General features: G+C 42.6%; 1 protein-coding gene across 1 annotated transcript in view; it reads right to left on the bottom strand.

Annotated features, from left to right (window-relative positions):
* HSP90B1 (heat shock protein 90 beta family member 1) overlaps window positions 1–18,217 on the bottom strand; it is a 54,678-nt gene that overhangs the window by 35,897 nt on the left and 564 nt on the right. The window contains exons 2-5 of the mRNA XM_085898349.1: window positions 15,719–15,821; window positions 7,612–7,753; window positions 7,294–7,410; window positions 5,656–5,987 (exon numbers count right to left, since the gene is read on the bottom strand). Coding sequence (XP_085754475.1) covers window positions 5,656–5,987; window positions 7,294–7,410; window positions 7,612–7,753; window positions 15,719–15,821 — 694 coding nt within the window. The remainder of the gene's footprint in view (window positions 1–5,655; window positions 5,988–7,293; window positions 7,411–7,611; window positions 7,754–15,718; window positions 15,822–18,217) is intronic.

Here is an 18,217-nt window from a genome sequence, read left to right as displayed (position 1 = left end):
CATAAAACATGTAGAAATGCAAAAAAAAAAAAAAGAAAATTCAAATTTTTTGAAAATGGCCACCATAGCGGCCATATTGGATTTTGGACCAAGTCCAAAATATAATGGCATGATCCTTGGACCAAACCAAATCACCCCACCAAGTTTCGTCGAAATCCGTCGAGGAGTTTTTCCGTAATACTGTTCACAAACAAACAAACAAGCAGTCATAGACTGGTACTTTCGAAATCGTCAACTTGACCTCTGACCTTGTCTAATAAAAGCTGTCTCGAGAGAAGGTAGCGACGCAAACCAGAAGTTTCTACGATGATTCTGTACCAAACCATTAAAAATCGCAACGTCGACCGAAGCAAAAATCTCCATTTCTCCATGCAATTATTTAATATTATTATATTAAAGTCACAAAACCGTAATATTCGGCCATCCACCAACAATCTTTACATAATCCGACAGCTTAACGAGTCAGGAATGCGACGATAACCTTCATTGGGATAAAAAATGACTTTTAAACACCATCTTTATCGAAAACACCGTCAGCACGCACACGCAAAACCTTTACGTGACTCAACGACGCCTCTGCTCGAGCGCGCTGCACCACGTGACGAGCCGTGATGCGGCGCGTGAAATATTTTTTATACAATCTTAAAACGTCTCCAAAACATCCGATTTTTACCAGAATTTTGACAACCGAGTTTTAAGCGTCCCAAGCGATCGCAAAAACCGAAGACAAAATTAAAATCGAAGTTAAAACGAACTCGTAACGTCGAGCGAAGCAAAAATACTCCATTTCTCCACATGAATTTACGGAATTGCGCACTGCATCACGTGACGACCCGTGACGCGTGAGTGAAATATTTTTTATACAATCTTAAAACGTCTCCAAAACATCCGATTTTTACCAGAATTTCGACAAGCGAGTTTTAAGCGTCCTAAGCGATCGCAAAAACCGAAGACAAAATTAAAATCGAAGTTAAAACGAACTCGTAACGTCGAGCGAAGCAAAAAATCTCCATTTCTCCACGCAATTATTCAATATTATTTTATCAAAGTCACAAAACCGTAATATTCGGCCATCCAGCAACAATCTTTACATAATCCGACGGCTCCATGCGACGATAACCGATATTGGATAAAAATGACTTTTAAACACCATCTTTATCGAAAACACCATCAGCGCGCACACGCAAAACCTTAACGTGACTCAACGACGAGTCTGCTCGAGCGCGCTGCATTACGAGACGACCCGTGACGCGTCGAGTGAAATATTTTTTATACAATCTTAAAACGTCTCCAAAACATCCGATTTTACCAGAATTTCGACAACCGAGTTTTAAGCGTCCTAAGCGATCGCAAAAACCGAAGACAAAATTAAAATCGAAGTTAAAACGAACTCGTAACGTCGAGCAAAGCAAAAATACTCCATTTCTCCACATGAATTTATGGAATTATGTTTGACCTCACTGTGACCTTGACCTTTGACCAAAATCTAATCAGCGCTAGCCATCACCCTCCTGAATCACGTGGTGTAATTTGACATTGGTAGCTTCTTCCGTTCGAGTTATCGTGCCTACAAACAAACAAACAAAGAGGCCGGAAGTCATCAATATACTTATGAAATCTAAAGATTTCGTAAGTAGCAAGCAGTCATAGAGTGGTACTTACGAAATCGTCAACTTGACCTCTGACCTTGTCTAATAAAAGCTGTCTCGAGAGAAGGTAGCGATGCAAACCAGAAGTTTCTACAATGATTCTGTACCAAACCATCAAAAATCGTAACGTCGACTGAAGCAAAAATCTCCATGCAATTATTTTATATTATTTTATCAAAGTCACAAAACCGTAATATTCGGCCATCCACCAACAATCTTTACATAATCCGACGGCTCAGCGAGTCATGCATGCGAAGATAACCTTTATTGGGATAAAAAATGACTTTTAAACACCACCTTTATCGAAAACACCGTCAGCGCGCACACGGAAAACCTTTACGCGACTCAACGACGCATCTGCTCGAGTGCACTGCATCACGTGACGACCCGTGACGCGTCGAGTGAAATATTTTTTATACAATCTTAAAACATCTCCAAAACATCCGATTTTTACCAGAATTTTGACAACCGAGTTTTAAGCGTCCGAATCGATCGCAAAAACCGAAGACAAAATTAAAATTGAAGTTAAAACGAACTCGTAACGTCGAGCGAAGCAAAAATCTCCATTTCTCTACGCAATTATTTAATATTATTTTATCAAAGTCACAAAACCGTAATATTCGGCCATCCACCAACAATCTTTACATAATCCGACGGCTCAGCGAGTCAGAAATGCGACGATAACCTTAATTGGGATAAAAAAATAACTTTCAAACACCATCTTTATCGAAAACACCGTCAGTGCGCACACGGAAAACGTTAACGTGACTCAACGACGCGTCTGCTCGAGCGCACTGCATCACGTGACGAGTCGAGCGAAATATTTTTTATACAATCTTAAAACGTCTCCAAAACATCCAATTTTTACCAGAATTGACAACCGAGTTTTAAGTGTCCAAAGCGATCGCAAAAACCGAAGACAAAATTAAAATCGAAGTTAAAACGAACTCGTAACGTCGAGCGAAGCAAAAATACTCCATTTTTCCACATGAATTTACGCAATTATGTTTGACCTCACTGTGACCTTGACCTTTGACCGATTTTGACCAAAATCTAATCAGAGCTTGCCATCACCCTCCTGAATCACGTGGTGTCATTTGGCATTGGTAAATTCTTCCGTTCGAGTTATCGTGCCAACAAACAATCGTTATAGTTCTTTTCTCCATTTTTTTTTTGGGGGGTGGGGGGTTGGAAATCACTTAAAACATGTAGAAATGCAAAAAAATAAAAATAAAAAATTTCTCTTATTTTTTTTTTGGGCCCCCCCCCCCCCCGAGTCCAAAATCTAATGGCATGATCCTTGGACCATACCTAACCCCCCCCCCCACCAAGTTTCGTCGAAATCCGTCGAGTTTTTCCGTAATACTGTTCACAAACAAACAAACAAACAGAAAGGGGTGAAAACAGTCACCTCCGATCTTCGATGGCGCAGGTTAAAGATTGGAACATATTTACAGTAATGATTGCATGATACAATGTTGAATGTCTTTACATTTCTGCCCCGACAAAAAGGAGCGCAAAATGATCATGGGGGGGGGGGACATCTGCTTCAATAATAAGCATAAGTACTCCAAGAACTACTTACTTGATCGAATGTCTCAGCTTTCTGCCTCAAGGGCAAGAAAAATGCACAAAATGTTTCCTCAATGCAAGAATTGATCAAGTCTGAAGATTACAACTCCCACCCCCCCCCCCCAAGTTGAAATTTAAAACATGTATCCCCCCCCCCCATCACAACTTGATCATAATTGTGAAGTTTCGCGTCAATTGATTGAGCGGTTCTCAGGAAAACATTATTTAACTAGCCGAAACCCCGTCACAGACGGATTCCGTTCCATGAGCCCAATATGACAACCAGTGGCGGCTCTTGGAAGAGCCGGATCCCAGTCGATGTACTCCATGGCCTTACCTAATGAGGCCTACAAAACGTCCTTGTACATGACATTTTTGGTGTACACTACTCCTTGTGAAGAGGTCCCCTGATTTGTGCACGTGTCTACTTTGACGTACAAACACAGTGTCAAAACTTCTCAAGTCACAGTACCGAGAAAAACGTGACGCGACCACGAGGAGGAACACAAAATTGGTCCTTCAGTATTAATATAGAGATACAATGTTTGTCACATTTTTTGTGTCAAATTCACATTCTGAGGTAGTCAGCATGTGCAGAAGAGGGTTTTACATTGCAGACGCTATTTTCGAGGAGTGGAATTACACCTTTCAGCGGTGACAGTCTGTCAACGACAGACGTAATGACGTCAGCGAATGACCGAAGATGTCATGACGTCCTGCGCCTCTCAGCGGTGACGTCACGTCGCCATGCAAACGAATGTAAAACGAAAAGTGTTTATTCTGCCTCAGAGTTGAAGTTTGACAATTGCCACTATGTGCGATGCACTCTTACAGGTACAAAGTTTCTTTCAGTCCAGGTCACAGTACCGAGAAAAACGTGACGCGACCGCAAGGAGCAGCACAAAATTGGTCCTTCAGTATTAATATATAGATATTTTTCTTCAATCCAATATGGCTGCCAAACCATGACTTCAATTATTCCTTAAACTTGTACACCCAAGGCTTGGGGAAAATCTGTGTGAAGTTTCTCCCAAATCTGTCCAGCCGTTCTGATGAAGATTTATTTTATGGGTTTTAGGGTAAATCCAATATGGCTGCCAAACCATGTGACCTATGACATCACATGTGAACCTCTTGTTCCTCATGGATAGATGATCGTACTGTACTTGTAAAGTTTCGCCTCGATCTTATCAGCCACTTCAGAGAAGTTTTTTGAAGGTTTTTTTTTATTATTATTATATAAACAATTGGCTGCCGAATCACGTGACCGATTAAGTCAATTTTTTTTTTGTGTGTGTGTGATCAATTTTATCCCAATTTGATCCTCAAAATTTTTCATACTGATCAGATGTAGCATTCCACATATGCAATTATGACATAATAACGAAGGCACCTATGATGTCATAATAAAATACAACAACAAAAAAAACTTATTTCTCATGAGTACTTGCTACGTGCCAAGTTTCAATTTTTTTCTTGGTGTGGTTTCCGAGATACAGGTCCAAAGTTTTTCCATTTTTTCAACATGGCTGCCAAACCAAATGACCTTTGACGTCAATTATCAATAAAACATTCTACATGAGTATTCGCTCCGATGGTGAAAATTTTGTCTCAATCCGACAAGTGGTTGCGGAGAAAATCACGAAAGTTTTGTGTGGACAAACAGACCCAAATGCAATATCCTCGCCTCAGGCGAGAGCAATAAACACCTACACAATTTGAGGTGAAAGGAAAGCTCAAAAAGCGATACAAGTAAACCCTTAAATATCATGGGTTTTGACCAATCGTGGCAACCTCTACGAAACTTTAATTTTGACTCATCACGGTTTTTGAGCTGAGCTGGTTGTATTTGCACCACAGTTAATCATGGAATGGTGCCCAAAGTTAACATAGACAAAAAGTGATTCTTTTAAGTTTATTGATTCGCTGGTTTTGAGGAGCAGCAGAACAATTTATAAAAGAAACACAGACAGATTACAAAGGAAAACGATTTCAGGGATTTATAGGGGAGGAATGGTATGGGCGAGGGGCAAGTTTTATCTCGTCTTGAATGTTTAAATCGTCAACACAGCAGGAAACTTCATCCCAAAGCTAATTTATGTTTATTTAACATGTTTATGTCAATTGTGAGGTGTGTGTTATTGGCTGCCACCCACCTTCCTGTTTTCTCGAAACCTAATCCCCTTTTTCCCCCCAACAGGAAATCGGTTTTAACAATCACGGCATTTTCCAGGAAAGTAACCCCTGCGATATTTAAGGGTTTACTGTACCTCCCTTCCAAACCAAATGTAAAGTAAAGGAGCTCTATTAAAGTTATGCGCATAGCATGACACTTTTTTTATTGTATTGTTAAACTTGGCACAATCTGTTACAAGTTTATTGTTCATAGGCATCCCAAGTCTTGGTCTTTAAAATTGACAAATTTACTACTTACGTGATCGTTGTACCACGGCCGAGTGTGTCTCCCCGGGGGTCCTCAATGATAGAGAATTCTTCCGAGTCAGACTCCCATATGTGTTGTGTGCCATTGTTATGTTTTGATGACACAATGACACGGTCAGCCACCAGAAAAGAAGAGTAAAATCCAACACCAAACTGGCCAATCAGTTCAGAAGTTGACTGTCCCTGTGCTTGCATTTCTGTAATCTTGCCCAAGAATTCACTTGTGCCAGACTTGGCAATAGTTCCAAGATTCTTTATCAGCTCTTCACGAGTCATACCGATACCAGTGTCCGTTATGTGAAGCATGTTATGCTCTTGGTCAGCCTGCAGGAAAAATATACAAATATTTATATTCACATCATGTCAGCACATCATCCCTGTCAACAATGTCACATCTCAACTGAAGTTGCACAACAGTTCACATCTTTGTAGAGGCAGTGTAGTTCAAAGAAAACCAACAACAATAGAAAAAAACAAAACATCCCTTCTTTCATTGATGATAGTTCAAAACCAGGATCATTAAAAGGTAAAAAAAATCAGCATTTTGAAGAAATCGATTTGTGTTTTTTTCACCATTATTTTGTAGGGGCCTAAAACACTTCCTCACACCCACTAAGAAATAGGGTTGGGTATCATTTAATATTTGCTTTAACATAGCTACAAAGACTTAAGCACTACAGGAGAGCGATTAAAATCCCCCCACCTCCCAAAGAATAAAATAAAATATCAAAATTTTCAATTTTTTTTGCCCGAAACACTTCCCAGCACTCACTGAGGAGCCTCTGAAAGTTTGACGAAGATTCGTTCGGCCATCTGAGAAAAACGGCTACAAACAAACAGACACACGACTCGTAGTATAGACGAGCAGGATACCAGTCTTCGACAGATTGTACGCTTTGCTACTCACTGATTGAATCGGGTGCATTTTATGCATGAACTTCCGGGTATACTACATTCCTCGTTTGTCATCATGTGCATACATGAACAAATTCATTCGATGACTCATGTCCATTTCTTGGTCCTCGTATTGAAATTTTAATTTTCAAACTTGCCATCAATCAAATTGGATTTTTTGTTTCTCTCTTTCTTTGAAACAGTTGAGATTTTGCTTTTGATGGTCATTCAGATTTATGTATTATTATTATCATCTCTTGTAAACCAAATATTCTTTGGTCCTTGGACTTCTCCTTTTGTGTTTGTTAAATTGATCTTGTAAATATTTTCAAGTGTGCTGTCATACATTATCCTTAAACAGTCAAACCCCAGCAAATAAAGGCCCCAAAAATTTGGGGTGTAGGTACTTCAGAGCCTGAACAAGGTTTTAAGCTACCACACATTGGCCTTGACATCCGTTTTGAGGCCAACAAAGGCCGTTACAAAGTGTATATTGGAATGCTGGGTCAGGCAGTGCTGCCACTGGCCCACAGGCAAAAGGTAACCGCCATAAGGCCAATAACTCCATACATTTTCAATGTCCAACACGTCCCGAAACCACCACCAGGAAAATCAAATCAGCCGAGCAGTGCCGGTGTATAACACCCCTTCAACCCCTCCCCCCCACCCACCCACCTGGTATCCCACCCCTCACCCAACGGTTATCCCCTGCTAGTACTATGTATGTTGCACAAACCTTTATCTTTATGGTAAGTTCATCTGTGGCAGCAAGTGCGGTGTCATCTGTGAGTGACATCAAGCGGATCTTGTCCAGCGCATCAGAGGCATTTGATATCAATTCTCTCAAGAAGATCTATAAAAAGGCAGATGTTCAGCTCAAATCAATCACCACAACACATACTCCTTCAAGTTAAGGTTAGAGCAAAACACACACACACACACACACACACACACACACACACACACACACACACACACACACACACACACACACACACACACACACACACACAAATCTCCATTTCTGAAAAGAAAAAAAAGTGCAAGAACAAACCTCTTTGTTCTTATAGAGAGAGTTTATAATTAGTTTCATCATGCGGTTGACCTCCGCTTGAAATGCAAATTTATCAGCTCTCTCCCTCAGCTCTTTCACCTGAGCCGGACTTAATCCTTCCAGTTGGATAGCCTCCTCTTCCCTAAAGAGAAAAAGAAAACCGAAATAAAAAGCAACATTTCATATGCAAGAATACAGTACTAATATTTATCCATGACAGCCTGCAAAGTCATCAAGTTTAAAAAAAAAAGAAAAAAAAAAGAAAATGGAATCAGTAAAAACACTTTTTTTTTTTTTGCGAAAACAGCAACATGGTCACCAAGATAACCTTATACACTACATGGCCAAAAGTATGCGGACATCCCTTCTAAGTAGTGGATTCGGCTATTTCAGCCACACCCATTGCTGAAAGGTGTATAAAATCAAACGCACAGCCATGCAATGTCCAGAGAAAAACATTGGCAGTAGAATGGGCCGCATTGAAGAACTCAGCAACTTTCAACGTGGCACAGTCATAGGATATGTCACTTTTCCAACAAGTCATTCGTCAAAGTTCTGCCATGCTCAAGCTGCCCCAGTCAACTGTAAGTGCTGTTATTGTGAAGTGGAAACATTTAGGAGCAACAACAGCTCAGCCGTGAAGTGGTAGGCCACACAAGCTCACAGAATGGGACCGCCGAGTGCTGAAGCACGTAGAGCAGAAACATTGTCTGTCATCGATTGCAACACTCACTACCGAGTTCCAAACTGACTCTGGAAGTAACGTCAGCACAAACACTGTTCGTCGAGAGCTTCAAGAAATGGGTTTCCATAGCCGCACACAAGCCTAAGATCACCATACGCAATACCAAACATTAGCTGGAATGGAGTAAAATTCGCTGCCATTAGACTCTGGAGCAGTGGAAATGCATTCTCTGGAGTGATGAATCACACTTCACCATCTGGCAGTCCGCTGGACGAATAGGGTTTGGCTGATGCCAAGAGAACGCTACCTGCCCGAATGCATAGTGCCAACTGTAAAGTTTGGTGGAGGAGTAATAGTCTGGGGCTGATTTTCATAGTTCGGGCTTGGCCCCTTAGTTCCAGTGAAGGGAAATCTTATCACTACAGCATACAATGACATTCCAGATGATTCTGTGCTTCCAACTTTGTGGCAACAGTTTGGGGGAAGGCTCTTTCCCGTTTCAGCATGACAATGCCCTGTGCATAAAGCAAGCACAATACAGAAATGGATGGTCGAGATCGGTGTGGAACAACTTGACTGGCCGGCACAGAGCCCTGACCTTAACCCCATCGAACACCTTTGGGATGAATTGGAACGCTGACTCTGAGCCAGACCTAATCGCCCAACATCAGTGCCTAACCTCACTCATGCTCTTGTGGCTGAATGGAAGCAAATCCCCACAACAATGTCCCAACATCACGTGGACAGCATTCCCAGAAGAGTGGAGGCTGTTATAGCAGCAAGGGGGGGGGACCAACTCCATGTTAATGCCCATGATTTTGGAATGAGATGGACAAGCAGGTGTCCACGTACTTTTGGCCAAGTGTTGCATTTTCATACTGTGACTAACACAAAATCAGTGATGAAAAAAACCTGTTATGTTCTGCATTTTTGATCTTCAATCCTCTACAGGGGCTGGCACACTCGCTCTAAGCTGTCTCACCTGGGTTTGTATCCCAACTCAGCTATAAACTGTCATCCTAGTATTTTATAGGCAGGGAGATTCAATGTGTGTGCCATCCTTTGGATGGATGGATGTCAGACTGGGAGACCCATCTGACAGCATTAGTTAACGGACATTAAAGATATCACTGTATCATTCGCGAAGAATAGGCGAGCCATTGCCAGCACCATGAACAAACTCCAAATTCTTGCTCTAACCTAAAGGGGACACTGCATAAACATCAGAGCTGAACCCCCCGAAAATGAAGCTACTCACATCCATGTGCTACACAATAAGAATCATGTTCTACACAACTCTACTCAACTGCACCGCTTTCAAGCAGCATGAATAACTAACAACAGAAAAACTAAGAGGTCATTATTAAAAAAAAAAAAAAAGCCTTTTCAAAGAAACAGTAACTTCCTGTTAAAACAGGCAGAGTTTTCCTCCAGTTTGACAGCACTGAACACAGTCCTAAGGGCACATTCGCAATGCACATCAAGAAATCCATTTCTCACTACGACACCTCCCAAACCCCAGGAGCACCCCTGGCTGTGACTTCCCCTCCGCTCTGTACTTTGTACCAAGCAGTGATGTCCCTCTCCCTCCCACTGTCTGTCTATCTGGCTCTCTACATGGTGATTTCACTTCTCAACATACCAATTGGCTGGATGTTGGTACATCTCTCACCAGGTATGGCACTTCAACAAAGGACTTCTGCGATTCCAATGGCAAATCGTCCCTTAGAGGCCAACTTTCACACCGCATGTCTCCCGCACTTCCTCTGACCATGTGCTTGTGAGAACAAACATCTCTCTAGCAATGCCTCATTGCTGCCTCAGCGAGATGCTTCAGCTCTGGCGAGTCTGGCAGGGACTGCAAGCAGTCATTGCATCTGAAAATTCTTCCACAGAAACCCACTCTCCATTATGCACAGATTAATCTAATCTAATCTCACCTTAATCTTAATTAATCTTAATTAATCTTAATCTAATCTTAATTAATCCATCTAATCTCACCTTAAGCTATCCTACCCATGGTACACTGAATCTAGTGGTGAGGTGTTGTCTTGAAACAACTTGGATCATCTTCCTGGAAGGCAACTTCAGATAATTCCTCAAAGCACGTAACAAGTGTGTGTATCCACTTTCAGAAGAGACAGAAAACAGCATCTGTCCAACCTCAAGACAACTTTTAAACTTGTCGCCCTCCTATAAAAACTGGGGGTGATTTGTTAAGTCCATCTATGGAATGTGCTCCCCTCCCATCCCTTCAAATGCCACCACAGCCGACTCTGCTCATGAGAATGCCAAATGCCTCAATTCTGTGTTTTCATCTATATATTGTGTTCCCAACTCCTCACTCTCTGTATGCACCCTACCCAGTTGCACCAAAGTGCTCCTGAGAGGGTGGAGAAGTGTCTGACAACCCTAAACTGATTCTGCAACTGGACCAGGTGACATGTCCGAAAAATTCCAATATGGAATCAGGTGACATGTCCTAAAAAATATAAAAAAAATAAAAAATAAAAACAGAGGGGCAATACCACTGGAGGAACTCCTCTCGGGTTCACGAGTAGGCACATGGATTACCCACAAAATATATAATGGAGGAGAAAGTAAATTCCGATAGATTAATTTTTTTTAATGGCATGAACAAACTTTGGAGCATCACGGGTGATAAAGGTTGTGGTCAGGTTTTATCAAAATCGTGTGTAGTTTGAGAAGAAAGCAAATATCTATTTGGGGGGGGGGTACTCCCCCCTCCGCCCCCCCCCCCATAGACCCCCTCAGACACCAATTCTTTAGATGCCGTGAACAAACTTTGGTACATCATGGGTGAGGAAAGTTGTGGTCAAGTTTTATCAGTATTGCATGTGTAGTTTCTGAGAAGAAAGCAAATACCTCTTTTGGGGGCACCCCCGTAGACCACCTTTGGGCTAAAGTTTCATCAAAATCGGATGTGTAGTTTCAAAGAAGTTGAAAGTATTTGTGGACAGATGGACGACGCTCCATCCCATAAGCTCCCCGAAACGACATTCCAGATGAGCTAAAAATGTGCTCTGCTGCTCTTGCACATCATATTTCTGCTCTTTTCACCTCATCATTTGATTTTGGTTAACTTCCATCTGCTTGGAAATCAGCCAACATCACATCACATAAACTAGAACGGCACTCTGACATAGGGACATCACCAGATATACCTCTGCCCACATTATTACATCACAATAGATACTTGAACCAAGTTTGATTCAAATCCCAGAACCCACATTAAAAATATAAAATAATTCTGGTTGCCAGACCATGCATCCGATCAGACTGAAATTTGAAACATATTGTTACGGCTGTGGAAATTCGCAAACCACCATTCAGGTTTCCCAGAGATCAGTTAACTCTAAGTACATGTGTAGTTAGCCCCCAACCCGTTGTTTGGAGGGAATTTATGTGATTCATTCGGGCTGTGACGCTTTGAGATAGCCGTTTTTCTGTTCTATCTTTATTTTGAACCAACCACGTCTCAACCGCCATAACCATCAAACCACCACCGATAAACCCTCCACCACCCTCACCTCTCTCCTTCTACGGCCATTCCCGCACCACCTGTGAACACTGAGCGTCGGGCTGTCTTGGGCTCGTTCAAGATACGCACCGAGCCGCGAGTGCAAATAGCGGCCTTTCCGGGGGAGAATTCGGATCAAGAATGCTACACGCCCACTTCTGATCCGTCCAATCAGCAAGCGCGGAGCGGCTTGGCCCCGCCTCCAGGCGCGTCTGTGTGAAATCGAAATATGCAAATTCTAGGATCAGAGGAGGTTCACGCCCACTTTTCCTCCGTCCAATGGGCGAGCGTGGCTTCGCCCCCGAGCTCATCCTGATCCGGAAATTTGCATATTGTTTCTCCTGCCGGCCTATAAAACGCTGAGCGCAAGGCGAATAGTGGCAGAGAGTGAGAGTTTTGGTAAGAGAGTCATCGAGCAGAGTGTGGCAGCAGCAGAGTGTGGCAGAGAGCGGAGTCGGGTGGCGAAGGCATCGAGTTGGGTTCTGCAGTCGGCTGAGGAGAGTTGTGGGAAGAGGCCAAGGAGCTCGGGTCCGAGGGGAGAAGGACGGCGGTTGGCGACGAGGTCGCGGTGGGAGATCGCTCGTCGTGGGACCTAAGCCAGCCAGCCAGCCATTCTCCCTCCCCCAGAGCATCAACAATTCCCATTTTTTCCCCCGCACTGAGATAGTGCAACAAAGGGGGCCCTGTTCACACTCCACTCCAAGTGTCGTGCCAATGAAACCCGCAAAGGAGCACGGAGTCGGGGCACAGCCACGCGGCCACGTCTGCGGCTCGTCCGCCAACGCGTCACGAGGACGCGGGTAGGACCCACCCGGTCTCGCGGACCTGGCCACTCCTTCAGGTCCCGCGCACATATTGGCCTACAGGCCCGTCTGCCCCCTTGTCTATGAGGGTGGCTTCTTTCCTTTGCTTTTGAGTAAATGTGTGTTGGCGCCGTGTCTTGTAAAGTAGAACTGTGCAAGTGTTGCCGTGTGTATGTGTATTCAGTTGTAACTCTGCGTCGTTGTTTCTTTTGTTTTACTGATATAGGTGCATTTTGACTGTTTGGCTGTATGTGTCGCGTAATAAATGTGCATTGTGTGAACCGTTTTCCCGTTTCGCTTCGTCTTTTCTTTATTGACTCTCCATCCTGCTTCACGTAAAGGGTTCGTAGTGGACTTAATACGCCCGATAATTAATCGGAACCGTCGAGGCTGACGATAACACCGCTCGGTTATCCCGATAGCACGGAATGGACCGCTTAAGCGGTTCGTGTCCGGAGTCGGCATGCGGCGAGGTACGATCGCCCGGTCGACCATCCGCGCAGGTACTTAGGTAGATCGAATTTGGCGAGCAACCCTATCCTGCGCGGGTGGGCAATTGGCACGGTCGTGGTGGGGTTAAACCCCCACCCATGACTAGCTCCCGACGTTGTTCCGAGAGGGTCACGACAGAATTGTCCGTTCCGGTGGGCGAGGCGGCCGCCATTCGAGCCGAGTGACCGATCGCACGCCGGCGGGCGCGAATTCGCAACAATATATATTCCCCATGACTACTACATCATAATTGTGATGTTTCACATCGATTGATGAAGCGGTTCAAGAGAAATTTTATTTTTTTAAGATTTTCGTTCAATCCAATATGGCTGCCAGACCATGTGACCTATTAATTATTCATGAACACCCTGGTATTGCCAAGGCTTGGCGATCATTTTTGTAGGTGAAGTTTACCCTTGATCTGTCATGCCTTTCTGGAGAAGTAGGTTTTTAAATTTAAAAATCGTCACTGCCAAGCCATGATAGTCAGAAAACTTTTTGTTCCTCATTGAAAGGGGATCATCCCAGTAAAGTTTCGCCTCAATCTGTTCAGCAGTTTCAGAAGATGATTTTGAAGGTTTTTTATGTTAAAAACATGGCTACCAAACCATATGACCGATAAAGTCATCATTTACACCCCCCCCCCCATGCATTTTAGCCCTAGATAACCCTCAAAATTTTTCATACTAACCAGATAAAGCCTTTGACGTATGCATTGGTACCTCCAGTGATGAGGCTGAATCTTTGGGTCTCACTCTCACCGCAGGCAGGTAGGTGGTCTTTCTGTCTTCTACCATCTCCTCTCCAGCCTCTCCCCCCACCCTTGCTCTCTCTGCGATATGTCCCCCCCCCCAATATTTCCGCAGGGTGCTCAAGGTCCACCAGCAACCCCCTTCTGGTAAAACTACCAAAATCAAGAATCACTGCTCACCTTCACTCTTTCATTCCTCCTTTTTCCACCTTTGGAACAAACTCTCACATTCTCCTCAATCCCACTCTTCCCTCCAGATTTTCAAAACAGCTGTTCACCACAGTCTCTCATCTTCCCCCATCTTTTCTACCCCCATCAAAAACCATGATATTTTCTACCCCCATTAATCCACCCCAAACCCACATCCTTCAAATTCCCTGCTTTCCTTCCTGAAAGTCCCTGTCATGTAAGGACCTGAAAGTCCCTGTAGTGTCCATCTTGTGTACCCTGTGTACCCACCCAAAAAAAATAAAAAATAAAATAAAAGCTGGCCTCCAAAGCCAGCTGCCAACTGGGCATCCTCCATCGTACAAAGTCCTTCCTTGGCACACCTGAACTCCCATCCACCTACTAGGCTTTCATCTGCAGCTTGATGGAGTACTGCTCTCACCTCTGAGTTGGCTCCCCTGCCTCACATCTTCCTCAGCATGATGCCATGGATACCAAGGCCGTCAATATCATTGAAATCTCCCACAATGAAGCAGAGTCTATGGGCCGATCACTGTCATCACTGACAGGTCAGTGGCCTATCTGATTTTGCACCCTCTTTTTCATCGCACCCTGAACTTTTCTACCCCCATTAAACCACTCCCCACACCCCCAAATAAAAATTCCAGTTTTCCCTTTGTGGGAATTTGCTCCTGTATCCATCTTGTCCACCCCCTCCCTACCCATCATTACCTGCATCCCTTGTTTGTACGTCTATCTATTTTCTCCCTCGGCTCCTCTGTTGGCATTTCCCCCCTTTTCTTTCATGTTGTGTCCTCATATATCGTTCTTGCTCTTCCACAAGCCTCAACTCTATATACAAGATAATAATAATCATATTAATAATAATAATAATAATAATATAACTGTGAACCAACGTTTATTCTTACACGTGTGCATTTCGAAAATAACCCCAAATGCACTTCACGGTCATAATAGTGGTATCAAAATGTTCAGGATAAATGCTTTAACGGCTGGTATTGTTATTATTCCTGATCCAAAGTGCAGAATGATAGGCTACGCAGATCGTTTTATCCCTGGTGCCGTCTCGTTTTGGAATTCACTATCTGAATGCGTTTCCTATTATTCTACGATCCACTCGGCTTGAAGAGGAATGTCAATTCCTAATTCTTTCATCTTTGAGGTTCCATCACATTTCACCAGACTTCAGCTACTTCCTGTGACTTGGATGGTTTTTTTTGGGGGGGGTTTAATTCTGTTTTATTCTTATCCTCTTTATCTCACCTTCCCTTAGCCCCTTACCTAGAGTGGCTTTATGTCTTGTTTGGGGTGATTGCCATATTAAATAAATAAATAATTTAAATTTACATGAGTACCTTTTTCTGACAATTTATGCCTTGATACAAAGGTATCATCTGAATAAGAGCCATTATTTATTTTACATTCCCACCGCCTGCCCATTCCATCCTTCCCTGGTTTTTATGAGCAATTTCCTTGGAATTCCCGATTTTAAAACAACAAATGGACTTCAACCTTGGGGGAAAAATAAAATTAAACAAAGGAAAGTCATTTGAGCAATTGATTAATAAAAATTTTGGATGCTACTTTGCCAACAGCTGTGAAACAATTAGATTGAGGTATCAGTGCACACGACGAAAGGTCCTCACCTTTCAACCACCTCGTCATCTGTGCGAGATGCGTCCCGGCTCTTGCCAATGTCCTGCTCCACTACAGAAGGGTCATCATCGTTCTCTGCAGCTCTGGCCTTGGCTTTGACAAGTGCAAATGAAAAACATTCAGGAAGGCAGAATTAAAACACAAAAGAAAAAAAAAAACACCAAATACAGTAACACAAGCTGGGACCTGAAGTAACCCAAAATCCACTCCAAGGCAGGTTACCTTTTCCATAACGCACAAACATTGTCTGGTCATGAACGCAATGTCCAATATCGTAAATCATTTCACTTTCATCATGTGGCACTTCCTTCCTCTGTTACTTAAATCTGAACTTCAACATACATACATTTACACACAGCATTTCAATTCTGAGGAAAGAAAAGGAAAGAAAGTAAAATAAAAGGAATCTACATCATGACCTTGTTTTCGGAATGAGATAATAAGCTTCACAAAAACATCTATGTGGCAACTTGGGCCCAGAAAGTAGATTTTCACAATAGTTTGAATCAACAAAAGCAGAAATGTTTGATTAAAATAATAACTAGAAGGGCACACGGTAGAGCACATACTATACCTCGGCCATGCAATGCCTCATCCAGTAGAACATCTCGGGGGAAATAGTGTTTTTTTTTTTTGAGATATTGTGCTATTTTATATATATATATATATATATATATATATATATATATATATATATATATATATATATATATATATATATATATATATATATATATATATATATATATATATATATATATATATCGTTTATGACCTCATCTCAATGGTGAAGAATCACAAAGAAAAAAATATATATAATAAAATTAAATAATTCTAGTATCCAGATCTGAATCTTCACCAAAATCGAAATCAATTCATCCTCGTCACACACCCAACCTGTCCATCAACTTTCGTCCAAATCCGTCCATTACTTTTGGGATATTCTACTCATGGACACAGACAGACAGAGACAGACAGACAGACAGACAGACAGACAGGTGAAAACATAAACTCCATCCACTTTCGGTGGCGGAGGCAACAACCACAGCAAAGAAGCCAAAACAAAACGAATAACGATTGTAAAAGCAAGCTGTGTCTATTTAAAACAACTATGTCACCTACACGTCATCAATTAAAATAAACCTTCAGCCGGGGAACTGCACACCGTGACCTGCGGTATTCAAAAGAACAAGCCATGGTTATCTTTCATTCGTCCTGAAGCGAGCCTCAAATCAATCAAAGTGCGCCGTTTCTCCAAGATGAACGATCCACTGCTCACACTACATCAGAATGAGGAGGTTTTCCTCATTTTTATTTGCATATTCTTTAAGTTGGACCCTGAGCCTGGTGTGTTGGCGCAGTGGTTAGGGCAGTAGCTTGGGATCCAAAAGGTCCTGAGTACAAGCCCCCTTGGGCCACTGAATTAATACACCAGGAGGTTGACTGAGCCTGTCATCCTTCCGAGGTCGGCGAAATGAGTACCAGTATACTGGGCCGGTGTATACCCCGGCTAAAATAGGTGTACCATATCCCTGTGTCGTAAGAGGCGACCAGGGTTGCGTCAGGAAGGGCATCCAGCGTAAAACATGTGCCAAATCACTATGCGGATCATATGGATGATCCGCTGTGGCAACCCCCAACGGGAGCAGCCGAAAGAAGAAGAAGAAGAAGAAGAAGATTCTTTAAGTTGGACCCTGACAGGGGCTCACACTACATCAGAACGAGGTTTTCCTCATTTTTATTTTATTTATTTATTCTTCAAGTTGGACCCTGCCAGAGGCTCGCACTACATTAGAACAAGGTTTTCCTCATTTTTATATTTATTTATTCTTCAAGTTGGACCCTGCAAGAGGCTCGCACTACATCAGAACGAGGTTTTCCTCATTTTCATTTATTCTTCAAGTTGGACCCTGCCAGACGCTCACACGACATCAGACGAGGTGGTTTTCCTCATTTTTATTTTATTTATTTATTCTTCAAGTTGGACCCTGTCAGAGGATCACACTAAATCAGAACGAGGTTTTCTCATTTTTATTTTATTTATTTATTCCTCAGGTTGGACCCTGCCAGAGGCCCACACTACATCAGAACGAGGTTTTCCTCATTTTTATTTTATTTATTCTTCAAGTTGGACCCTGCAAGAGGCTCGCACTACATCAGAACGAGGTTTTCCTCATTTTCATTTATTCTTCAAGTTGGACCCTGCCAGACGCTCACACATCAGACGAGGTGGTTTTCCTCATTTTTATTTTATTTATTTATTCTTCAAGTTGGACCCTGTCAGAGGCTCACACTAAATCAGAACGAGGTTTTCTCATTTTTATTTTATTTATTTATTCCTCAGGTTGGACCCTGCCAGAGGCCCACACTACATCAGAACGAGGTTTTCCTCATTTTTATTTTATTTATTTATTCTTCAAGTTGGACCCTGCCAGGGGCTCACACTACATCAGAACGAAGAGGTTTTCCTCATTTTTATTTTATTTATT

This window comes from Eptatretus burgeri, chromosome 10 (genome assembly GCF_056783735.1).
Source record: "Eptatretus burgeri isolate ZD-2024b chromosome 10, Ebu_testis_v1, whole genome shotgun sequence".
In the NCBI taxonomy this organism is placed as follows: Eukaryota; Metazoa; Chordata; class Myxini; order Myxiniformes; family Myxinidae; genus Eptatretus; species Eptatretus burgeri.
This window is presented reverse-complemented; position numbering and strand designations above follow the sequence as displayed.